The 27,125-nt window shown below is 44.4% G+C and overlaps 1 protein-coding gene across 3 annotated transcripts in view; it reads left to right on the top strand.

The window, feature by feature from the left end:
• chd1l (chromodomain helicase DNA binding protein 1-like) overlaps nt 1-25,105 on the top strand; it is a 66,162-nt gene extending 41,057 nt beyond the window's left edge. For all 3 annotated transcript variants that reach the window (XM_046299895.1, XM_046299897.1, XM_046299896.1), the window contains exons 16-24: nt 914-1,047; nt 4,382-4,533; nt 4,751-4,941; nt 5,077-5,175; nt 8,828-8,898; nt 12,198-12,312; nt 12,563-12,671; nt 20,765-21,197; nt 24,045-25,105. In XM_046299895.1, coding sequence (XP_046155851.1) covers nt 914-1,047; nt 4,382-4,533; nt 4,751-4,941; nt 5,077-5,175; nt 8,828-8,898; nt 12,198-12,312; nt 12,563-12,671; nt 20,765-21,197; nt 24,045-24,167 — 1,427 coding nt within the window. In that variant the 3' untranslated portion in view covers nt 24,168-25,105. The remainder of the gene's footprint in view (nt 1-913; nt 1,048-4,381; nt 4,534-4,750; nt 4,942-5,076; nt 5,176-8,827; nt 8,899-12,197; nt 12,313-12,562; nt 12,672-20,764; nt 21,198-24,044) is intronic.
• Nucleotides 25,106-27,125: the final 2,020 nt, after the last annotated feature.

Raw genomic sequence — 27,125 nt, 5'->3', positions numbered from 1 at the left:
TCTCTCCCTCTCCTGTCTCTCTCTCTCCCTGTCTCTCTGTCCCTGTCTCTCTCTCCCTGTCTCTCTCTCTCTCCTGTCTCTCTCTCCTCCCTGTCTCTCTCCCTCTCTGTCTGTCCCTCTCTCTCCCTGTCTCTCTCTCCCCTGTCTCTCCCTGTCTCTTCTGTCTGTCCTCTCTCTCTCCCCTGTCCCTCTCTCTCTCCCTGTCCCTCTCTCTCTCCCTGTCTTCTCTCTCTCTCCCTGTCTCTCTCTCCCTGTCTCTCTCTCTCTCCCTGTCTCTGTCTCTCTCTCTCTCCCTGTCTCTCTCTCCCTGTCTCTCTCTCTCCTGTCTCTCTCTCTCTCTCCCTGTCTCTCTCTCTCCCTGTTTCTGTCTCTCTGTCTCTCTCTCTGTCTCTCTCCCTGTCCCTCTCTCCCTGTCCCTCTTTTTGTCCCTCTCTCTCCCTGTCTCTCTCTCTCCCTGTCTCCCTCTCTCCCTCTCCCTTGCTCTCCCTCTCTCCCCCCCTGTCTCCCTCTCTCTCCCTCTCTCTCCCTGTCTCCCTCTCTCCCTGTCTCCCTCTCTCTCCCTGTCTCCCTCTCTCTCCCTGTCTCCCCCTCTCTCCCTGTCTCCCCCTCTCTCCCTGTCTCCCCCTCTCTCCCTGTCTCCCCCTCTCCCCCTCTCTCCCTGTCTCCCCTCTCCCTGTCTCCCCCTCTCTCCCTGTCTCCCTGTCTCTCCTCTCTCTCCCTGTCTCCCCTCTCTCCCTCTCCCTCTCTCTCCCTGTCTCCCCCTCTCTCCCTGTCTCCCCCTCTCTCCCTCTCCCCCTCTCTCCCTGTCTCCCCCTCTCTCCCTGTCTCCCCCTCTCTCCCTCTCTCCCTGTCTCTCCCTGTCTCCCCCTCTCTCCCTGTCTCCCTCCCTCTCCCTGTCTCTCTCCCTGTCCAGACCACATGTACTACTTTGAAGGGAGGGATTACTCCCGGGAGGTGAGCTCTGAGGACCAGAGGACCTTCAGTCGTCTCCTGGAGGAAGAGGCAGGAGGAGGAGGAGAGAGACGAGCGACACGACACAACGATGAAGTAAGACTCTGTGACCGTCTCCTCACCTCTACTCTACTAGACTAGTGTGATGGTGGGCTAATGACTAACATCATTACTCACAAACATAGAAATATGACATCTTTATTCTACACCTTTCACTAGTAGCACTGAGTGTAATGTTAGACAGACAGGGTATGTTGTTGGAGTGTAATGTTAGACAGACAGACAGGGTATATTGTTGGAGTGTAATGTCAGACAGACAGGGTATGTTGTTGGAGTGTAATGTCAGACAGACAGACAGACAGGGTATGTTGTTGGAGTGTAATGTTAGACAGACAGGGTATGTTGTTGGAGTGTAATGTCAGACAGACAGGGTATGTTGTTGGAGTGTAATGTCAGACAGACAGGGTATGTTGTTGGAGTGTAATGTCAGACAGACAGGGTATGTTGTTGGAGTGTAATGTTAGACAGACAGACAGGGTATGTTGTTGGAGTGTAATGTTAGACAGACAGGGTATGTTGTTGGAGTGTAATGTCAGACAGACAGGGTATGTTGTTGGAGTGTAATGTCAGACAGACAGGGTATGTTGTTGGAGTGTAATGTTAGACAGACAGGGTATGTTGTTGGAGTGTAATGTTAGACAGACAGGGTATGTTGTTGGAGTGTAATGTCAGACAGACAGGGTATGTTGTTGGAGTGTAATGTCAGACAGACAGGGTATGTTGTTGGAGTGTAATGTCAGACAGACAGGGTATGTTGTTGGAGTGTAATGTTAGACAGACAGACAGGGTATGTTGTTGGAGTGTAATGTTAGACAGACAGACAGGGTATGTTGTTGGAGTGTAATGTTAGACAGACAGACAGGGTATGTTGTTGGAGTGTAATGTTAGACAGACAGACAGGGTATGTTGTTGGAGTGTAATGTTAGACAGACAGACAGACATACAGACAGACAGGGTATGTTTTTGGAGTGTAATGTCAGACAGACAGACAGACAGACAGGGTATGTTGTTGGAGTGTAATGTCAGACAGACAGACAGGGTATGTTGTTGGAGTGTAATGTTAGACAGACAGACAGGGTATGTTGTTGGAGTGTAATGTTAGACAGACAGACAGGGTATGTTGTTGGAGTGTAATGTCAGACAGACAGGGTATGTTGTTGGAGTGTAATGTCAGACAGACAGGGTATGTTGTTGGAGTGTAATGTTAGACAGACAGGGTATGTTGTTGGAGTGTAATGTCAGACAGACAGGGTATGTTGTTGGAGTGTAATGTTAGACAGACAGACAGGGTATGTTGTTGGAGTGTAATGTTAGACAGACAGGGTATGTTGTTGGAGTGTAATGTTAGACAGACAGGGTATGTTGTTGGAGTGTAATGTCAGACAGACAGGGTATGTTGTTGGAGTGTAATGTTAGACAGACAGACAGGGTATGTTGTTGGAGTGTAATGTTAGACAGACAGACAGACAGGGTATGTTGTTGGAGTGTAATGTTAGACAGACAGACAGACAGACAGACAGACAGACAGACAGGGTATGTTGTTGGAGTGTAATGTTAGACAGACAGACAGGGTATGTTGTTGGAGTGTAATGTCAGACAGACAGACAGGGTATGTTGTTGGAGTGTAATGTTAGACAGACAGACAGGGTATGTTGTTGGAGTGTAATGTTAGACAGACAGACAGACAGACAGGGTATGTTGTTGGAGTGTAATGTCAGACAGACAGACAGGGTATGTTATTGGAGTGTAATGACAGACAGACAGACAGACAGACAGACAGACAGACAGACAGACAGACAGACAGACAGACAGACAGACAGACAGACAGACAGACAGACAGACAGACAGACAGACAGGGTATGTTGTTGGAGTGTAATGTTAGACAGACAGACAGACAGACAGACAGACAGACAGACAGACAGACAGACAGACAGACAGACAGACAGACAGACAGACAGACAGACAGACAGACAATGTTGTTGGAGTGTAATGTTAGACAGACAGGGTATGTTGTTGGAGTGTAATGTCAGACAGACAGACAGGGTATGTTGTTGGAGTGTAATGTTAGACAGACAGACAGGGTATGTTGTTGGAGTGTAATGTTAGACAGACAGGGTATGTTGTTGGAGTGTAATGTCAGACAGACAGACAGGGTATGTTATTGGAGTGTAATGTCAGACAGACAGACAGACAGACAGACAGACAGACAGACAGACAGACAGACAGACAGACAGACAGACAGACAGACAGACAGACAGACAGACAGACAGACAGACAAGAGTGTAAGACAGACAGACAGGACAATGTTGTTGGAGTGTAATGTAATGTTAGACAGACAGGGTATGTTGTTGGAGTGTAATGTTAGACAGACAGACAGGGTATGTTGTTGGAGTGTAATGTTAGACAGACAGACAGACAGGGTATGTTGTTGGAGTGTAATGTCAGACAGACAGACAGGGTATGTTATTGGAGTGTAATGTCAGACAGACAGACAGACAGACAGACAGACAGACAGACAGACAGACAGACAGACAGACAGACAGACAGACAGACAGACAGACAGACAGACAGACAGACAGACAGACAGACAGACAGACAGACAGACAGACAGACAGACAGAGTATGTTATTGGAGTGTAATGTCAGACAGACAGACAGGGTATGTTGTTGGAGTGTAATGTTAGACAGACAGACAGACAGACAGACAGACAGACAGACAGACAGACAGACAGACAGACAGACAGACATGTTGTTGGAGTGTAATGTTAGACAGACAGGGTATGTTGTTGGAGTGTAATGTCAGACAGACAGGGTATGTTGTTGGAGTGTAATGACAGACAGACAGGGTATGTTGTTGGAGTGTAATGACAGACAGACAGGGTATGTTGTTGGAGTGTAATGTCAGACAGACAGACACAGAGGCTATGTTATTGAAATTGGGCAGACTATGCATTGTCAATGGTCTGTGATTGGCTCAGCCGTGTATACGGTCTGTCTGTTGGTTATAGTATGTCTTCCAAATGGCACCTTACTCCCTATATAGTGCACTACTTTAGACCATCCTATGGGCCCATGGCACACTATTCCCTATATAGTGCACCACTTTAGACCAGCCTATGGACCCAGGGCACACTATTCCCTATATAGTGCACCACTTTAGACCATCCTATGGGCCCAGGGCACACTATTCCCTATATAGTGCACCACTTTAGACCATCCTATGGGCCCAGGGCACACTATTCCCTATATAGTGCACTACTTTTCAACAGAGTCCTATGGGCCCTGGTCTAAAGTAGTGTACTATATTGGGAATAGCGTGTAATTTGGGGGACAACCTATGTCTCTTGGCTGATGTTCAGTGGCCCCCTCAGGTGTGTCTGTCCGGGCCCCTGTTGGCCCCCATGAGGAAGAGGAAGGCCTTGACTGAGACTGACCTGCAAGAGAGGGAGGAGGCTGCAGCTAAGAGGGCCAGAGTACAGGAGGACAAGAGGAAGAGATTACAGGAGAACAAACACAGGAAGAAGTAAGTCATTTTCACAAGAAACCAAACAGCAGAAAACTGACTGAAACAGGGAGGTACTCACTAACATTTTCAAATAAGAAAACTTGTTTCTGTTACAAAATATTTTGCTATGGTTTGCAACGGTGTGCATTAATGAATATGACCCTGATCGTGGGATAGACACCTGCAACATAGACCCTAGTTCTGGTTCTGGTATATTGAGGCGTCTGTGTTACAGGATGGCATGGTGGGAGTCCAGTGGGTACAGGTCCCTGTGTTTACCCTCTGTGGAGAGCGAGGAGGAGGAGGAGGCTGATGACCTCAGTGTGACCTCTACAGATTCAGAACACTCTGCTATTAGCTACGTGTTGGGCGATGTCACACACCCCTACGCCAACCAGGAAGATGCCATCATAGTGCACTGTGTTGGTATGGAATCATTCTGATATTAAAACATTCATTCTGGTTTCACCTTGCTTACAGCAAAGAAAGAGAGCGCATACAAACATGAAAACATTGTATTGAAAACGTGAATGTCTGTGTTTATGCCCTGGCATCTTGTAGATGACTCTGGCCGGTGGGGTAGAGGTGGTCTCTTCACAGCATTGGAGAACAGGTCAGATGCACCATGTAAACAATATGAGCTGGCTGGAAAGATGAAAGGTGAGCTCACATCGTCCAGGGTCACAAACCCTTTTTCCTTAAAGAATATTAACGTGGGCCTCCAGGGCGGCGCAGTGGTTAAGGGCTGTGCCACCAGAGGCTCTGGGTTCAACCTTCGTCTCTCCCGAGCCCGTACGGGAGTTGTAGCGATGAGAGAAGATAGTAGCTACTAACAATTGGACACCACGAAATGGGGGAGAAAACGGGGAGTAAAATTCAACAACAACAAAAAGAAGGAAAAGAATATTAACGAACTGATGCGGTGGGCAAACGCACTGGAAAAACATTTAAATGGACGAGGCACGAGAGAGAGCGTTACATGGTTTCAACTCCATTCTAATATGGACTTTGCTTCTGGAACCCGTATGACGTCACGGCTCAGTGGCGAGTGCTGCTTTGGATCTTCCTCCTATACTTCTGTTATCGGGGGGGAAGATCCACAATGGAACGAACATTAATGTGGAGAATGATACATTTACATCGGTTGGCTATCAAATATAATTGTCTGTGCTTTTGTGGGCTAATGTAGCCCCCATTTGATACAATAAATATGTTGTCGCGAGGACAGTTATTTATCAAATTTGTACGTTTATTTAACTAGGCAAGTCAGTTAAGAACAAATTCTTATTTTCAATGACAGTCTAGGAACAGTGGGTTAACTGCCTGTTCAGGGGCAGAACGACAGATATGTACCTTGTCAGCTCGGGGATTCGATCTTGCAACCTTCGGTTACTAGTCCAATGCTCTAACCACTAGGCTACCCTGCCTCCCCATCAACGTCGTGACTTGACTTTAACATTCATCTGAGGACTGTTATTTATCTAATTAAATAAATATGTTTAATTGTTAAATTCATCATGTAACAATTAACTCATTAGGATCTGGGGCACCACGAGAGAGGTTCTTTAAAGAGTTACCATCTCCTGAATTAAACTCTATACGGTCTTTACCTTTTCACATCTATAAACAGTCAACTTATTAATCATAACCTTGTATCATATCATTCTGATCAGCCGTAACCTCCTTGCGTCTGCAAAAACCTGAGCCTTACTTATGATTCAGCACAGTCGTGGCCAAAAGTTTTTGAGAGTGACACAAATATTAATTTTCACAAAGTCTGATGCCTCAGTTTGTATGATGGCAATTTGCATATACTCCAGAATGTTATGAAGAGTGATCAGATGAATTGCAATTAATTGGAAAGTCCCTATTTGCCATGCAATTGAACTGAATCCCCAAAAAACATTTCCACTGCATTTCAGCCCTGCCACAAAAGGACCAGCTGACATCATGTCAGTGATTCTCTCATTAACACAGGTGTGAGTGTTGAGGAGGACAAGGCTGTTGACGAGGACAAGGCTCTGTCATGCTGATTGAGTTCGAATAACAGACTGGAAGCTTCAAAAGGAGGGCAGTGCTTGGAATGATTGTTCTTCCTCTGTCAACCATGGTTACCTGCAAGGAAACACGTGCCGTCATCATTACTTTGCACAAAAAGGGCTTCACAGGCAAGGATATTGCTGCCAGTAAGATTGCACCGAAATCAACCATTTATCGGGGCATCAAGAACTTCAAGGAGAGCGGTTCACTTATTGTGAAGAAGGCTTCAGGACTGTTGTGAAGAAGACCTTTGGAGGATGGCCTGGTGTCAAGAAGGACAGCAAAGAAGCCACTTCTCTCCAGGAAAAACATCAGGGACAGACAGATATTCTGCAAAAGGTACAGGGATTGGACTGTTGAGGACTGGGGTAAAGTCATTTTCTCTGATTGTTTGGGGCATCCGGAAAAAAGCTTGTCCGGAGAAAACAAGGTGAGCGCTACCATCGGTCCTGTGTCATGCCAACAGTAAAGCATCCTGAGACCATTCATATGTGGGGTTGCTTCTCAGCCAAGGGAGTGGGCTCACTCACAATTTTGCCTAAGAACACACCCATGAATAAAGAATGGTACCAACACATCCTCCGAGAGCAACTTCTCCCAACCATCCAGGAACAGTTTGGTGACGAACAATGCCTTTTCCAGCACGATGGAGCACCTTGCCATAGGGCAAATGTGATAACTAAGTGGCTCGGAGAACAAAACATTTTGGGTCCATGGCCAGGAAACTCCCCAGACCTTAATCCCATTGAGAACTTGTGGTCAATCCTCAAGAGGCGGGTGGACAAACAAAAAAACATAAATTCTGCAAGCATTGATTATGCAAGAATGGGCTGCCATCAGTCAGGATGTGGCCCAGAAGTTAATTGACAGCATGCCATCAGTCAGGATGTGGCCCAGAAGTTAATTGACAGCATGCCAGGGCAGATTGCAGAGGTCTTGAAAAAGAAGGGTCAAAACTGCAAATATTGACACTCTGCATCAACTTCATGTAATTGTCAATAAAAGCCTTTGACACTTATGAAATGCTTGAAATTATACTTCAGTACTGAAGCAGCAAACTTTGTGCAAATTAATAGTCATTCTCAAAACTTTTGGCCACGACGGTACATGCTAATCAGGATATCTATAGCTATGTACTGTACATGCTAATCAGGATATCTATAGCTATGTACTGTGCATGCTAATCAGGATATATCTATAGCTATGTACTGTACATGCCAATCAGGATATATCTATAGCTATGTACTGTACATGCTAATCAGGATATATCTATAGCTATGTACTGTACATGCCAATCAGGATATCTATAGCTATGTACTGTACATGCCAATCAGGATATCTATAGCTATGTACTGTGCATGCTAATCAGGATTTATCTATAGCTATGTACTGTGCATACCAATCAGGATATATCTATAGCTATGTACTGTGCATACCAATCAGGATATATCTATAGCTATGTACTGTGCATGCTAATCAGGATTTATCTATAGCTATGTACTGTGCATACCAATCAGGATTTATCTATAGCTATGTACTGTACATGCTAATCAGGATATATTATTATTATTATTATTATTATTATTATTATTATTATTATATTAGGATATATCTATAGCTATGTATTGTACATGCTAATCAGGATATATCTATAGCTATGTACTGTGCATACCAATCAGGATATATCTATAGCTATGTACTGTGCATACCAATCAGGATATATCTATAGCTATGTACTGTGCATACCAATCAGGATATTATATGCCATTTATAGCTATGTACTGTACATGCTAATCAGGATATCTATCCATCAATGGAAAATGCTATTTTATCTTGCAACATATGCAATCTCCTTTATTAGCTCACAGTAATTCTCATTTTAATGGAAAACCACATTTTGCTTCTTAATTCCCTCAATAGCAAAAATGTTCTCGATGTCTCTGTCTACTGGCTCTCCATCAGCCCTGGTTCTAATGTGTAATCTAATGGCCTCCAGTCTAATCTAATGGCCTCCAGTCTAATCTAATGGCCTCCAGTCTAATCTAATGGCCTCCAGTCTAATCTAATGGCCTCCAGTCTAATCTAATGGCCTCCAGTCTAATCTAATGGCCTCCAGTCTAATCTAATGGCCTCCAGTCTAATCTAATGGCCTCCAGTCTAATCTAATGGCCTCCAGTCTAATCTAATGGCCTCCAGTGCCTTAGACCTCGTTGTGACTGTACTACCTGTCCTGCCATTACACACCAGTAAATCAGAGTTCTTTCTGTTTCAGACTTGGAGCTGGGATCAGTGTTGCTGTTTCCTGTGGATGATAAACAGTCCAGACTGGATGGCCAAGACCAGGTAAGTGTAGCAGAGATGACGTAGACCTGTCTGTGTCACCCTCATGAGGAAATTTCCTCTAGGTCTAATGGTTGATGTTCAGGTGGGTTCAGATCCCATAAACACACACACACCCCCTCTCAACACACAGTACGTGTCTATGCCCTAACATCTTACCAGAGTGTTAAAGCTATAGAACCTTCAGAAAGGATTCACACCACTCGACTCTTGCCACATTTTGTTGTGTTACAGCTTGCATATAAAATGGGATCAATTCAGATTTTGTCACTGGCCTATAAACACAATACCCCATAATGTAAAAGTGGAATTGTGTTTTTTCACATTTTTACTAATTAATAAACATGTGTAGCTGAATTGTTTTGAGTCAATAAGTAGTATTCAACCCCTTTGTTATGGCAAGCCTAAACATTTTCAGGAGTAAAAATGTGCTTACCATAATAAGTGTCATGGACTCTGTGTGCAATAACAAGATTTTTGAATGACTACCTCATCTCTGTACCCCACAAATACAATTATCTGTAAGGTCTCTCATCTCTGTACCCCACACATACAATTATCTGTAAGGTCCCTCATCTCTGTACCCCACAAATACAATTATCTGTAAGGTCCCTCATCTCTGTACCCCACACATACAATTATCTGTAAGGTCCCTCATCTCTGTACCCCACACATACAATTATCTGTAAGGTCCCTCATCTCTGTACCCCACAAATACACTTATCTGTAAGGTCCCTCAGTCCAACAGTGAATTTCATACACAGATTCAACCACAAAGACCAGGGATGTTTTCCAACTCCTCACAAAGAAAAGCACCTATTGGTAGATGGGTAAAACAACAGTCCAAAAGCAGTTAGATGGGTAAAACAACAAGAAAAGCACCACAGATTAAAACAACAAGAAAAGCAGGGATGCACCTATTGGTAGATGGGTAAAACAACAAGAAAAGCAGTCATTGGTAGATGGGTAAAACAACAAGAAAAGCACCTATTGGTAGATGGGTAAAACAACAAGAAAAGCACCTATTGGTAGATGGGTAAAACAACAAGAAAAGCAGTCATTGAATATCCCTTTGAGCATGGTGCAGTTATTAGTTACACTTTGGATGGTGTATCAATACACCCAGTCACTACAAAGATACAGGTGTCCTTCCTAACTCAGTTGCTGGAGAAGAAGGAAACTGCTCACCATGAGGCCAATGGTGACTTTAAAACAGGTACAGAGTTTAATGGCTGTGATGGGAGAAAACTGAGGATGGATCAACAACATTGTAGTTACTCCACAATACTAACCTAAATGACAGAGTTTAATGGCTGTGATAGGAGAACACTGAGGAGGGATCAACAACATTGTAGTTACTCCACAATACTAACCTAAATGACAGAGTTTAATGGCTGTGATAGGAGAAAACTGAGGAGGGATCAACAACATTGTAGTTACTCCACAATACTAACCTAAATGACAGAGTGAAAAGAAGGAAGCCTGTACAGAATACAAATACTCCAAAACATGTACCCTGTTTGCAACAAGGGACTAAAGTAATACTGTAAAAATATGGCAAAGCATGTCACCTTTTGTTCCTGAATACAAAGTGTTATGTTTGGGGCAAATCCAATACAAAACATTACTGAGTACCACACTCCACATTTTCAAGCACAGTGTTATGGGTATGCTTGTTATCATTAAGGGCTAGTGAGTTTTTCAGGATAGAAAATAAATGGAATGGAGCTAAGCACAGGCAAAAAGGAAACCCTGCTTCAGTCTGCTTTCCACCAGACACTGGGAGATGGATTCACCCTTCATCAGGACAACAACCTAAAACACAAGGCCAAATCCTAGAGGAAACCCTGGTTCAGTCTGCTTTCCACCAGACAATGGGAGATGGATTCACCTTTCATCAGGACAACAACCGAAAACACAAGGCCAAATCTTACCTTTATTTAACCAGGCAAGTCAGTTAAGAACACATTCTTATTTTCAATGATGGTCTGGGAACAGTGGGTTAACTGCCTGTTCGGGGCAGAACGACAGATTTGTACCTTGTCGGTGTGACAATACAGAGGCGGATGCAAGATGCAAGCAACGATGGTTTAATGAATACAGTTTACAGCAGCAACAGGACAGACAGACTGTACTCAGACGGAATCCGACCCAGGGACTAGGGCGCATCTTCTGGTGATAGCGTGCTGAGAAATCCAGGGGAGTGTGTCCGGATGGGTAGGAAGGAGCACAGCAGATAATCCACACAAGGGCGGCGAGAGATGAGCACGGACACACGACACAACCTCAGGGAAGTAACGACACAACCTCAGGGAAGTAACAACAAGAAACACTGGTTACAGAACATATAAAGGGAAGATAAGTGGTTCCAGCTGGCGCAGACAATCAGGCCGAGATTGGGAACCACGCCCACACAAGAGAGAGAGAGAGAGAGAGAGAGAGAGAGAGAGAGAGAGAGAGAGAGAGAGAGAGAGAGAGGCAGTGGATTCATGAACCGTGACAGTCGGCTCGGGGGTTTGAACTCACAACCTTCCGGTTACTAGTCCAACGCTCTAATCATTAGGCTACGACAAGACCTGAAGATCACAATGATCAACAACATTTGACAGAGATAGAAAATAATAATGTGCAAATGTTGCACAATCCAGCTATGGAAAGATCTAGAAACTTACCCAGAAAGACAGCTGTAATCGCTGCCAAAAGTGCTTCTACAAAGTATTGAGTCAGGGGTGTGAATACAGCTCTAAATGAGATATTCACACTGCTATGCTTTATCTTGGCCAGGTCGCAGTTGCAAATGAGAACTTGTTCTCAACTAGCCTACCTGGTTAAATAAAGGTGAAATAAATAAATAAATAAAATTCTGTATTTAATTTTCAATGATTAGCAAAAGAAATCTAAAAACATGTTATGACTTGGTCATTATGGGATAGAAAAAAGACATGTTTAATCCATTTGAATTCAGGCGGTAACACAACAAGATGTGGAATAAGTCAAGGGGTATGCATGCTTTCTGTAGGCCCTGTATGTTCCTGTACCCAAAGGTAATCACATGTGTCAGAGAGTCGGGACACTCTGCTCTGACATAATTAAGATACCTGTGCAATTATGATGATGATGTACCTGATTTGTATAATGAGTGATTTGTTCCCACCCTCCTGTTCTCAGATGACCCTGATGTGATGTGGTCCGTCCGTCCGTCCCCAGGTTGTTCTGATGTGTCTGTCCGTCCGTCCCCAGGTTGTTCTGATGTGTCTGTCCGTCCGTCCCCAGGTTGTTCTGATGTGTCTGTCTGTCCTCAGGTGGCCCTGATAGTGGCCCAGCAGAGAGCCAGAGACAACAGCCTGTCAGGGATCCATCTCTCTGCTCTGGAAGAAGGACTCCAGAAAATCTACAGGGTCGCCAAGACTAACAAGGGTAGTCTGTCTGTCTGTCTGTCTGTCTGTCTGTCTGTCTGTCTGTCTGTCTGTCTGTCTGTCTGTCTGTCTGTCTGTCTGTCTGTCTGTCTGTCTGTCTCTGTCTGTCGGTCTGTCTGTCTGTGTGTGTGTAGTTGGAGTAAGAGACCATTTACTCTGCTGTACACGTCACTAAAGATGCTGATTTGAGTCATGAAAGATTTAATTTGTCTCCTTATTTCCCTCTCATACACCTCTCTCCCCTCCCCTAGCTAGCGTCCACCTCCCCCGTATCGGCCACTCCACCAGAGGGTTTAACTGGTATGGAACAGAGAGACTCATCAGAAAACACCTGGCCTCCAGAGGGATACACACCTCCATGTATCCTTTCTACTCCTTTACTAACACACCTCCATGTATCCTTTCTACTCCTTTACTAACACACCTCCATGTATCCTTTCTACTCATCAGAAAACACCTGGCCTTTACTAACACACCTCCATGTATCCTTTCTACTCCTTTACTAACACACCTCCATGTATCCTTTCTACTCCTTTACTAACACACCTCCATGTATCCTTTCTACTCCTTTACTAACACACCTCCATGTATCCTTTCTACTCCTTTACTAACACACCTCCATGTATCCTTTCTACTCCTTTACTAACACACCTCCATGTATCCTTTCTACTCCTTTACTAACACACCTCCATGTATCCTTTCTACTCCTTTACTAACAACACATGTATCCATTATCCTTTCTACCTCCATGTATCCCTACTCCTTTACTAACACACCTCCATGTATCCTTTCTACTCCTTTACTAACACACCCCCATGTATCCTTTCTACTCCTTTACTAACACACCTCCATGTATCCTTTCTACTCCTTTACTAACACACCTCCATGTATCCTTTCTACTCCTTTACTAACACACCTCCATGTATCCTTTCTACTTCTTTACTAACACACCCCCATGTATCCTTTCTACTCCTTTACTAACACACCCCCATGTATCCTTTCTACTCCTTTACTAACACACCCCCATGTATCCTTTCTACTCCTTTACTAACACACCTCCATGTATCCTTTCTACTCCTTTACAACTTTAACACAACTCCATGTATCCTTTCTACTCCTTTACTAACACACCCCCATGTATCCTTTCTACTCCTTTACTAACACACCTCCATGTATCCTTTCTACTCCTTTACTAACCCTAACACACCTCCATGTATCCTTTCTACTCCTTTACTAACACACCTCCATGTATCCTTTCTACTCCTTTACTAACCCTAACACACCTCCATGTATCATTTCTACTCCTTTACTAACACACCCCCATGTATCCTTTCTACTCCTTTACTAACACACCTCCATGTATCCTTTCTACTCCTTTACTAACCCTAACATGTATCCTAACTACTCCTTTACTAACACACCTCCATGTATCCTTTCTACTCCTTTACTAACCCTATCACCCCCGTGTATCCTTTCTACTCCTTTACTAACCCTAACACACCTCCATGTATCCTTTCTACTCCTTTACTAACCCTAACATCTCCTTTGGTAAACAGTTGTGTTCTCTTTGTTTATTTAACCAAATAGCTTGCCGGCTAACGTTAGCTGCCTAACTAAGTAGCATTGCTGTAACCAGCTAGCTGGCTAAATATGTCTTCAGCTAGTTAGCTAGCCATGTTCTATGCTGTCAGACTGATATAAAAAAAATGTAATTAGGCAAGTCCGCTAAGAACAAATTGTTATTTATAATGACGGCCTAGGAAAATGCAAACGGCCTCCTGCGGGGACGGGGGACTGGGATTAAAAATAAATACAATGAAAATATTGGACAAAACACTCATCACAACAAGAGAGACAGCACAACACTACATGAAGAGAGACCTAAGATGACAACATAACATGGCAGCAACATAACAACAACATGGAAGCAACACAACATAACATGGTAGCAGCACAAAACATGGCACAAACATTATTGAGCAGAGACAACAGCACAAAGGGCAAGAAGGTAGAGACAACAATACATCACGCGAAGCAGCCACAACTGTCAGAGTGTCCATGATTGAGTCTTAGAATGAAGCGATTGAGATAAAACTGTCCAGTTTAAGTGTTTGTTGCAGCTCGTTCCAGTTGCTAGCTGCAGCGAACTGAAAAGACGAGCGACCCAGGGGGTGTGTGTACTTTCTTGACCTTTAACAGAATGTGACTGGCAGAACAGGTGTTGTATGTGGAGGATGAGGGCTGCAGTAGATATCTCGGATAAGGGGGAATGAGGCCTAAGACGGTTTTATAAATAAGCATCAACCAGTGGGTCTTGTGACGGGTATACAGAGATGACCAGTTTACAGAGGAGTATAGAGTGCAGTGATGTGTCCTATAGGAGCATTGGTGGCAAATCTGATGGCCGAATGGTAAAGAACATCTAGCCGCTCGAGAGCACCCTCACCTGCCGATCTATAAATTACATCTCCGGAATCTAGCATGGGTAGGATGGTCATCTGAATCAGGGTAAGTTTGGCAGCTGGGGTGAAAGAGGAGCGATTACGATAGAGGAAACCAGGTCTAGATTTAACTTTAGCCTGCAGCTTTGATATGTGCTGAGAGAAGGACAGTGCACCGTCTAGCCATACTCCCAAGTTCTTGTATGACGTGACTAAATCAAGCTCTAAACCCTCAGAGGTAGTAATCACCCCTTACCAAAGCACATGACCTTTGTTTTGGAGGTGTTCAGAACAAGGTTAAGGGCAGAGAAAGCTTGTTGGACACTAAGAAAGCTTTGTTGTAGAGCATTTAACACAGAATCTGGTAGAGGGGCCAGCTGAGTATAAGTGTATCATCTGCATATACAGTGGGGCAAAAAAGTATTTAGTCAGCCACCAATTGTGCAAGTTCTCCCACTTAAAAAGATGAGGCCTGTAATTTTCATCATAGATACACTTCAACTGTGACAGACAAAATGAGAAAAAAAATCCAGAAAATCACCCTGTAGGATTTTTAATGAATTTATTTGCAAATTATGGTGGAAATAAGTAATTGGTCACCTACAAACAAGCAGGATTTCTGGCTCTCACAGACCTGTAACTTCTTCTTTAAGAGGCTCCTCTGTCCTCCACTTGTTACCTGTATTAATGGCACCTGTTTGAACTTGTTATCAGTACAAAAGACACCTGTCCACAATCTCAAACAGTCACACTCCAAACTTCACTATGGCCAAGACCAAAGAGCTGTCAAAGGACACCAGAAACCAAATTGTAGACCTGCACCAGGCTGGGAAGACTGAATCTGCAATAGGTAAGCAGCTTGGTTTGAAGAAATCAACTGTGGGAGCAATTATTAGGAAATGGAAGCCATACAAGACCACTGATAATCTCCCTCGATTTGGGGCTTCACGCAAGATCTCACCCCGTGGGGTCAAAATGACCACAAGAACGGTGAGCAAAAATCCCAGAACCACACGGGGGAGACCTAGTGAATGACCTGCAGAGAGCGGGGACCAAAGTAACTAAGCCTACCATCAGTAACACACTACACCGCCAGGGACTCAAATCCTGCAGTGCCAGATGTGTCCCCCTGCTTAAGCCAGTACATGTCCTGGCCCATCTGAAGTTAGCTAGAGAGCATTTGGATGATCCAGAAGAAGATTGGGAGAATGTCATATGGTCAGATGAAACCAAAATATAACTTTTTGATAAAAACTCAACTCATCGTGTTTGGAGGACAAAGAATGCTGAGTTGCATCCAAAGAACACCATACCTACTGTGAAGCATGGGGGTGGAAACATCATGCTTTGGGACTGTTTTTCTGCAAAGGGACCAGGACGACTGCTCCGTGTAAAGGAAAGAATGAATGGGGCCATGTATCGTGAGATTTTGAGTGAAAACCTCCTTCCATCAGCAAGGGCATTGAAGATGAAACGTGGCTGGGTCTTTCAGACAATGATCCCAAACACACAGCCCGGGCAACGAAGGAGTGGCTTCGTAAGAAGCATTTCAAGGTCCTGGAGTGGCCTAGCCAGTCTCCAGATCTCAACCCCATAGAAAATCTTTGAAGGGAGTTGAAAGTCCGTATTGCCCAGCAACAGCCCCAAAACATCACTGCTCTAGAGGAGATCTTCATGGAGGAATGGGCCAAAATACCAGCAACAGTGTGTGAAAACCTTGTGAAGACTTACAGAAAACATTTGACCTCTGTCATTGCCAACAAAGGGTATATAACAAAACCTTTTCCCCCCCAGGAGACTGAATAGATTTGGCATGGATCCAGATCCTCAAAAGGTTCTACAGATGCACCATCGAGAGCATCCTGACCGGTTGCATCACCGCCTGGTATGGCAACTGCTCGGCATCTGACCGTAAGGCGCTTACAGCGGGTAGTGCGTACGGCCCAGTACATCACTGGGGCCAAGCTTCCAGCCATCCAGGACCTCTATACCAGGCGGTGTCAGAGGGAAGCCCATAAAATTGTCAAAGACTCAAGTAACCCAAATTATAGACTTTTCTCTGCTACTGCATGACAAGCGGTACCGGAGCGCAAAGTCTAGGACCATAAGGCTCCTCAACAACTTCTACCCCCGAGCGATTAGACTGCTGAACAATTCATAAACATCAACACCGGACAATTTACATTGACCCCCACCCCCCTCTTGCTACTCGCTGTTTGTTTGTTACCTATGCATAGTCACTTCGCCCCCATCTACATGTACAGATTACCTTAACTAGCCTGTACCCCCGCACACTGACTCGGTACCGGTGCCCCCTGTGTATAGCCTCTACATTGACTCTGTACCGGTACTCCCTGTATATAGCCTCCACATTGACTCTGTACCGGTACCCCCTGTATATATATATTCATTTCCGACGCCGACAGAGATGGCCGCCTCACTTCGCGTTCCTAGGAAACTATGCAGTTTTTTGTTTTTTTCTACGTGTTATTTCTTACATTAGTACCCCAGGTCATCTTAGGTTTCATTACATACAGTCGAGAAGAACTACTGAATATAAGATCAGCGTCAACTCACCATCAGTACGACCAAGAATATGACTTTCCCAGAGCGGATCCTGTGTTCTGCCTTCCACCCAGGACAACGGAATGGATCCCAGCCTGCGACCCAAAACAACGACGTCGTAAAAGAGGCAAACGAAGCGGTCTTCTGGTCAAGCTCCGGAGACGGGCACATCGCGCGCTACTCCCTAGCATACTACTCGCCAATGTCCAGTCTCTTGACAACAAGGTTGATGAAATCCGAGCAAGGGTAGCATTCCAGAGGGACATCAGGGACTGTAACGTTCTTTGCTTCACGGAAACATGGCTCACTGGAGAGACGCTATTGGAGTCGGTGCAGCCAGCTGGTTTCTCCACGCATCGCGCCGACAGAAACAAATATCTTTCTGGTAAGAAGAGGGGCGGGGGCGTATGTTTTATGGTTAACGAGACGTGATGTGGTCACAACAACATACAGGAACTCAAGTCCTTCTGTTCACCTGATTTAGAATTCCTCACAATCAAATGTCGACCGCATTATCTACCAAGGGAATTCTCTTCGATTATAATCACAGCCGTATATATTCCCCCCCCAAGCAGACACATCGATGGCTCTGAACGAACTTTATTTGACTCTTTGCAAACTGGAATCCACATATCCTGAGGCTGCATTCATTGTAGCTGGGGATTTTAACAAGGCTAATCTGAAAACAAGACTTCCTAAATTGTATCAGCATATCGATTATGCAACCAGGGCTGGTAAAACCTTGGATCATTGCTATTCTAACTTCCTCGATGCATATAAGGCCCTCCCCCGCCCTCCTTTCGGAAAAGCTGACCACGACTCCATTTTGTTTATCCCTGCCTACAGACAGAAACTAATACAAGAAGCTCCCGCGCTGAGGTCTGTTCAACGCTGGTCCGACCAAGCTGACTCCACACTCCAAGACTGCTTCCATCACGTGGACTGGGATATGTTTCGTATTGCGTCAAACAACAACATTGACGAATACGCTGATTCGGTGAGCGAGTACATTAGAATGTGCGTTGAAGAGGTTGTTCCCATAGCAACGATTAATACATTCCCAAACCAGAAACCATGGATTGATGGCAGCATTCATGTGAAACTGAAAGCGCGAACCACTGCTTTTAATCAGGGCAAGGTGACTGGAAACATGACCGAATACAAACAGTATAGCTATTCCCACCGCAAGGCAATCAAACAAGCTAAGCATCAGTATAGAGACAAAGTAAAATCGCAATTCAACGGGTAAGACACGAGGTATGTGGCAGGGTCTACAGTCAATCACGGATTACAAAAAGAAAACCAGCCTAGTCACAGACCAGGATGCCTTGCTCCCAGACAGACTAAATAACTTTTTTGCCCGCTTTGAGGACAATACAGTGCCACTGACACGGCCCGCAACCAAAACATGCGGACTCTCCTTCACTGCAGCCGAGGTGAGTAAAACATTTAAACGTGTTAACCCTCGCAAGACTGCAGGCCCAGGCGGCATCCCCAGCCGCGCCCTCAGAGCATGTGCAGACCAGCTGGCTGGTGTGTTTACGGACATATTCAATCAATCCCTATCCCAGTCTGCTGTTCCCACATGCTTCAAGAGGGCCACCATTGTTCCTGTTCCCAAGAAAGCTAAGGTAACTGAGCTAAACGACTACCGCCCCGTAGCACTCACTTCCGTCATCATGAAGTGCTTTGAGAGACTAGTCAAGGACCATATCACCTCCACCCTACCTGACACCCTAGACCCACTCCAATTTGCTTACCGCCCAAATAGGTCCACAGACGATGCAATCTCAACCACACTGCACACTGCCCTAACCCATCTGGACAAGAGGAATACCTATGTGAGAATGCTGTTCATCGACTACAGCTCGGCATTTAACACCATAGTACCCTCCAAGCTCGTCACCCTGGGTCTCGACCCCGCCCTGCGCAACTGGGTACTGGACTTCCTGACGGGCCGCCCCCAGGTGGTGAGGGTAGGTAACAACATCTCCACCCCGCTGATCCTCAACACTGGGGCCCCACAAGGGTGCGTTCTGAGCCCTCTCCTGTACTCCCTGTTCACCCACGACTGCGTGGCCACGCACGCCTCCAACGCAATCATCAAGTTTGCAGAAACTGAAAAACAGCTTCTATCTCAAGGCCATCAGACTGTTAAACAGCCACCACTGACATTGAGTGGCTGCTGCCAACACACTGACTCAACTCCAGCCACTTTAATAATGGGAATTGATGGGAATTGATGTAAAATATATCACTAGCCACTTTAAACAATGCTACTTAATATAATGTTTACATACCCTACATTATTTATCTCATATGTATACGTATATACTGTACTCTATATCATCTACTGCATCTTTATGTAATACATGTATCACTAGCCACTTTAACTATGCCACTTTGTTTACATACTCATCTCATATGTATATACTGTACTCAATACCATCTACTGTATCTTGCCTATGCCGCTCTGTACCATCACTCATTCATATATCTTTATGTACATATTCTTTATCCCTTTACACTTATGTGTATAAGGTAGTAGTTTTGGAATTGTTAGGTTAGATTACTCGTTGGTTATTACTGCATTGTCGGAACTAGAAGCACAAGCATTTCGCTACACTCGCATTAACATCTGCTAACCATGTGTATGTGACAAATAAGATTTTATTTTATTTGATAGCCTCCACATTGACTCTGTTCCGGTACCCCCTGTATATAGCCTCCACATTGACTCTGTACCGGTACCCCCTGTATATAGCCTCGTTATGTTATTCTTATTGTGTTACTTTTTATTTTAGTCTACTTGATAAATATGTTATTCTTCTTGATCTGCACTGTTGGTTAAAGGGCTTGTCAGTCAGCATTTCACAGGTCTACACTGTTGGTTAAGGGCTTGTCAGTCAGCATTTCACAGTAAGGTCTACACTGTTGGTTAAAGGGCTTGTCAGTCAGCATTTCACAGTAAGGTCTACACTGTTGGTTAAGGGCTTGTCAGTCAGCATTTCACAGTAAGGTCTACACTGTTGGTTAAGGGCTTGTCAGTCAGCATTTCACAGTAAGGTCTACACTGTTGGTTAAGGGCTTGTCAGTCAGCATTTCACAGTAAGGTCTACACTGTTGGTTAAGGGCTTGTACGTCAGCATTTCACAGTAAAGTCTACACTTGTTGTATTCTCTGCATGTGGTAAATGAAGCTTGCTTTGATACCAGAGAGAATACTATAGACATCAATAAAGACAGTCAGTTGGTTATTGGCACGTTTTTACAACACTTTTGATAAACTGGGCGCTCTAAAAGAATAGGGTTCCGTTTGGGAAGCAGACAAATGGCCTTTTCTCTGCATTGCATTTGTTGAAGGGATCGAGTGCTAAATGTGTTTGTCTTAACTGTGAAGGCTTTGTTTTGTCCAGGATGTTTAGTCCTTAACTGGCCTGTCTGTCAGATACTACTACGGCAGGTCTGCCGCTACCTCTGCTTTAGGTACATCCACAACACCCTCCACAGCATCAGCCTCAACCTCCAAGGCCTCAGCCTCTAGCTCCAAGACCTCAGCAGCATCCCCCTCCCCAACCTCCGTCTCGGTCTCCCCCTCTCCTCCACACTCCCCCCCAGTGCCACAGTATCCTGGCCCTGACTCAGACAGGGAGAGTGAGGAAGGAGAGACAGCCAATCAGAGCAGCAGGACCCCCAGCCCCTCTGGACCTGCTCTGCCTGACTTCATGAGAGGAGTTCATGTGTTCTTCTACAACCTGACAGCCTCAGACAGGAAGAGACTGGCCCGCTATCTCATCACATATGAAGGAGATGAGGAGGAGATCATGAGTTCAGAGGTCACACACATTGTAACAGAGCTGGAGAGTCCTGTCCAATCACAGGTGACCTCAACAGTCAGTCTTACATTTACAATTTCAAGGATTGTTATAACATGGTTATAACATGAAAGTCTGATGATGCTAGTCTTGTGATGTTGCTTGTCTTGTGATGTTGCTATGGTCTGATGATGCTAGTCTTGTGATGTTGCTTGTCTTGTGATGTTGCTATGGTCTGATGATGCTAGTCTTGTGATGATGCTATGGTCTGATGATGCTAGTCTTGTGATGTTGCTATAGTCTGATGTTGCTATGGTCTGATGATGCTAGTCTTCAGATGTTGCTATGGTCTGATGATGCTAGTCTTCAGATGTTGCTATGGTCTGATGATGCTAGTCTTCTGATGTTGCTATGGTCTGATGATGCTATGGTCTGATGATGCTATGGTCTGATGTTGCTATGGTCTGATGATGCTATGGTCTGATGTTGCTATGGTCTGATGATGCTATGGTCTGATGTTGCTATGGTCTGATGTTGCTATGGTCTGATGTTGCTATGGTCTGATGTTGCTATGGTCTGATGATGCTATGGTCTGATGTTGCTATGGTCTGATGTTGCTATGGTCTGATGATGCTATGGTCTGATGATGCTATGGTCTGATGATGCTTTGGTCTGATGTTGCTATGGTCTGATGTTGCTATGGTCTGATGATGCTATGGTATGATGATGATATGGTCTGATGATGCTATGGTCTGATGATGCTATGGTCTGATGTTGCTATGGTATGATGTTGCTATGGTCTGATGATGCTATGGTCTGATGATGCTATGGTCTGATGATGCTATGGTCTGATGATGCTAGTCTTCTGATGTTGCTATGGTCTGATGATGCTATCTTCTGATGTTGCTATGGTCTGATGTTGCTATGGTCTGATGATGCTATGGTCTGATGATGCTAGTCTTCTGATGTTGCTATGGTCTGATGATGCTAGTCTTCTGATGATGCTATGGTCTGATGATGCTATGGTCTGATGTTGCTATGGTCTGATGTTGCTATGGTCTGATGATGCTATGGTCTGATGATGCTATGGTCTGATGTTGCTATGGTCTGATGATGCTATGGTCTGATGATGCTATGGTCTGATGATGCTAGTCTTCTGATGTTGCTATGGTCTGATGATGCTATGGTCTGATGTTGCTATGGTCTGATGTTGCTATGGTCTGATGATGCTATGGTCTGATGATGCTATGGTCTGATGATGCTATGGTCTGATGATGCTATGGTCTGATGATGCTATGGTCTGATGATGCTAGTCTTGTGATGATGCTATGGTCTGATGATGCTATGGTCTGATGATGCTAGTCTTGTGATGTTGCTATGGTCTGATGATGCTAGTCTTGTGATGTTGCTATGGTCTGATGATCCTAGTCTTGTGATGATGCTATGGTCTGATGATGCTAGTCTTCTGATGTTGCTATGGTCTGATGATGCTATGGTCTGATGATGCTATGGTCTGATGTTGCTATGGTCTGATGATGCTATGGTCTGATGTTGCTATGGTCTGATGATGCTATGGTCTGATGTTGCTATGGTCTGATGTTGCTATGGTCTGATGTTGCTATGGTCTGATGTTGCTATGGTCTGATGATGCTATGGTCTGATGTTGCTATGGTCTGATGTTGCTATGGTCTGATGATGCTATGGTCTGATGATGCTATGGTCTGATGATGCTTTGGTCTGATGTTGCTATGGTCTGATGTTGCTATGGTCTGATGATGCTATGGTATGATGATGATATGGTCTGATGATGCTATGGTCTGATGATGCTATGGTCTGATGTTGCTATGGTATGATGTTGCTATGGTCTGATGATGCTATGGTCTGATGATGCTATGGTCTGATGATGCTATGGTCTGATGATGCTATGGTATGATGATGATATGGTCTGATGATGCTATGGTCTGATGATGCTATGGTCTGATGTTGCTATGGTCTGATGATGCTATGGTCTGATGATGCTATGGTCTGATGATGCTAGTCTTCTGATGTTGCTATGGTCTGATGATGCTATGGTCTGATGTTGCTATGGTCTGATGTTGCTATGGTCTGATGATGCTATGGTCTGATGATGCTATGGTCTGATGATGCTATGGTCTGATGATGCTAGTCTTGTGATGATGCTATGGTCTGATGATGCTATGGTCTGATGATGCTAGTCTTGTGATGTTGCTATGGTCTGATGATGCTAGTCTTGTGATGTTGCTATGGTCTGATGATCCTAGTCTTGTGATGATGCTATGGTCTGATGATCCTAGTCTTGTGATGTTGCTATGGTCTGATGATGCTAGTCTTGTGATGTTGCTATGGTCTGATGATGCTAGTCTTGTGATGTTGCTATGGTCTGATGATGCTAGTCTTCTGATGTTGCTATGGTCTGATGATCCTAGTCTTGTGATGATGCTAGTCTTGTGATGTTGCTATGGTCTGATGATGCTAGTCTTGTGATGATGCTAGTCTTGTGATGTTGCTATGGTCTGATGATGCTAGTCTTGTGATATTGCTATGGTCTGATGATGCTAGTCTTGTGATGTTGCTATGGTCTGATGATGCTAGTCTTATGATGTTGCTATGGTCTGATGATGCTAGTCTTCTGATGATGCTAGTCTTGTGATGTTGCTATGGTCTGATGATGCTAGTCTTCTGATGTTGCTATGGTCTGATGATGCTAGTCTTGTGATGATGCTAGTCTTGTGATGTTGCTATGGTCTGATGATGCTAGTCTTGTGATATTGCTATGGTCTGATGATGCTAGTCTTGTGATGTTGCTATGGTCTGATGATGCTAGTCTTGTGATGTTGCTATGGTCTGATGATGCTAGTCTTCTGATGTTGCTATGATTTTCTGTGTCACCAGGAGCTCCAGGAGCTGATTGGTCAGCACCCTCATGCACTTCCTGTTCAGAAGACCTGGCTGGAGGCCTGCTTCTCTACACAGAGACAAGTCAACACCACCAAGTTCCTGCACTGCTTTAAATGATGTATCTCTTCAGTACTATAACACGCAGGAGATGTGAGCCTGCAGGAGCCACGGATCAATTCCTTTTGCAGTACTCCCTTTCTCCCGCTACAATACTACTTAACATACTCAACTGATTACACTGAAGTAGAGAACATTCCTTTACTCTGCTTTTTATTTGTATACATGTTTATCAATTATTTTAATTTGAAATGTATTTTGGTAGTTGCAGGCAGCCTAGTAGTTACAGCGTTGGGCCAGTAACTGAAAGGTTGCTGGATCGAATCCCGGAGCTGACAAGGTAAACATCTGTCATTCTGCCCCTTAGCAAGGCAGTTAACCCCCTGTTCCCCAAGCTCTGAAGACATGGGTGTCGATTAAGGAAGCCTCCCCCCGCACCTCTCTGATTGAGGGGTTAAATGTGGAAGACACATTTCAGTTGAATGCATTCAGTTGTACAACTGACTAGGTATCTCCCTTTCCTTATCATTAGGTGTTCTCTATATCAGTGGTTCCCAACATTTTTCAGATACTGTCCCTGAGGTACCCCTATGGCTGGGAACCAATGCTGTTTATCTGACCAAGTACCACTCTAAAGTGATATGTTATGGAACAGAGAGGTGGGGCTTATAGAAAAGGGGCGTGGCATGATGCTCCAGCTGTAGAGGTCAATGAGGTATAAAAGAACTGGGAACTGCTTCCAAGATGGACATCTGTTGTTTTTAATGTAATCTGCTCATGTTGGCATATGCTGTTTTGTGGTCACTCCCATCTGCTTGACAGAGCCGGTAACACCTGATCACTAGCGCTGTGTGCACTGGCGCTAGCAGCAATGACGTCATCCAGAAGCATTGCTGCTAGCGCTGTGTGCACTGGCGCTAGCAGCAATGACGTCATCCAGAAGCATTGAATGATTAGCGCTGTGTGCACTGGCGCTAGCAGCAATGACGTCATCCAGAAGCATTGCTGATTAGCGCTGTGTGCACTAGCGTGTGCACTGGGCGCAGCAATGACGTCATCCAGAAGCATTGCTGCTAGCGCTGTGTGCACTGGCGCTAGCAGCAATGACGTCATCCAGAAGCATTGCTGCTAGCGCTGTGTGCACTGGCGCTAGCAGCAATGACGTCATCCAGAAGCATTTGCTGCTAGCGCTGTGTGCACTGGGCGCTAGCAGCAATGACGTCATCCAGAAGCATTGAATGATTAGCGCTGTGTGCACTGGCGAATGATTAGCTGTGTGCAATGACGTCATCCAGAAGCATTGAATGATTAGCGCTGTGTGCACTCCAGAAGCATTGAATGATTAGCGCTGTGTGCACTGGGCGCTAGCAGCAATGACGTCATCCAGAAGCATTGAATGATTAGCGCTGTGTGCACTGGGCGCTAGCAGCAATGACGTCATCCAGAAGCATTGAATGATTAGCGCTGTGTGCACTGGGCGCTAGCAGCAATGACGTCATCCAGAAGCATTGAATGATTAGCGCTGTGTGCACTGGCGCTAGCAGCAATGACGTCATCCAGAAGCATTGAATGATTAGCGCTGTGTGCACTGGGCGCTAGCAGCAATGACGTCATCCAGAAGCATTGAATGATTAGCGCTGTGTGCACTGGCGCTAGCAGCAATGACGTCATCCAGAAGCATTGAATTATTAAATGTTCAGCTGTCAGTGATGGGAAACAATTTGTTCTCAGACAATTAGAAGAAAAAAAGCACTGGATATTTTTGGCACAAAGGTGATAACGAGTGTCTTTTTCGGATTTTGTCCTTTTGTGCTTTGCTCGGCTTGGTAGCAACACAACATGGCAGCAGCAACAACGCAATGTGACCAACAGGCACAACCACAGCGGTCCTTGCTATGCTATCTGGAATCCTTGGGACGTCCACAACCTAACTTTTACATTTCAGATTACTGGATGTTATTTGGGACAGCCCAAGGATCCCAAATAGCATAGAAAGGTCTGCTGTGGTTGTGCCTGTTGGTCACATTGCGTATATATATATATGTGTGATGTATTGTTGTCTACGCCCAATAATGTTTGTACCGTTTTGTGCTGCTGCCATGCTATGTTGAAGTTTACATCCACCTTAGCCAAATACATGCACCTCTAGGAGACAGAACGCGTCTCCTTCCTGAGCGGATTCATGGTGTTTATACTTGCGTACTGTTTGTACAGATGAACGAGGTACCTTCAGGCGTTTGAACATTACTCCCAAGGATGAACCAGACTTGTGGAGGTCAAAAAATAAAATTCTGACATCTTGGCTGATTTCTTTTGATTTTCCCATTATGACAAGCAAAGAGGCACGGTGATAGAAGTTAGGCCTTGAAATACATCCACAGTTACACCTCCAATTGACTCATGATGTCAATTAGCCTATCATAAGCTTCTAAAGCCTTGACAATGTGCCAAGCTGTTTAAAGGCACAGTCAACTTAGTGTATGTAAACTTCTGACCCACTGGAATTGTGATACAGTGAATTATAAATGAAATAATCTGTCTAAACAATTGTTGGAAAAATTACTTCTGTCATGCACAAAGTAGATGTCCTAACCGACTTGGCAACACTAGTTTGTTAACAAGAAATTTGTGGAGTGGTTGAAAAACGAGTTCTAATAGCTCTACAAAGTGTAACTTCAACTGTCTAAGTGTTGAACATTCAAATATTTTTAAGCACCAAGGAGAAAAGACAGCATTTGCGTGTTACATAAATTGCATAGTTTATTTACAAAAAAAAAAACTGCAATTTGACATACCAGGTATCAAGCAGAAATGGACTTGATTTGTGCCCATCAATATTATAAACTTACAGTATCATATTTATGCTCGTATATATTATGTTAACTAATAGCAAAGAAAAGTTTTGGAATTGGCCTAATCAAGACCATTTTAAATCTGTGTGACATGATCCCCTTCGGATGGATCATTTTAGAATGTCAGTATACTAGCGAGTACACAGTGCAGGTTTTAATCATGAGC

This window comes from Oncorhynchus gorbuscha, linkage group LG15 (assembly GCF_021184085.1).
Source record: "Oncorhynchus gorbuscha isolate QuinsamMale2020 ecotype Even-year linkage group LG15, OgorEven_v1.0, whole genome shotgun sequence".
Taxonomy (NCBI): Eukaryota; Metazoa; Chordata; class Actinopteri; order Salmoniformes; family Salmonidae; genus Oncorhynchus; species Oncorhynchus gorbuscha.
The sequence above is the reverse complement of the archived record's forward strand: the minus strand, read 5'-3'. Positions and strand labels throughout refer to the sequence as shown.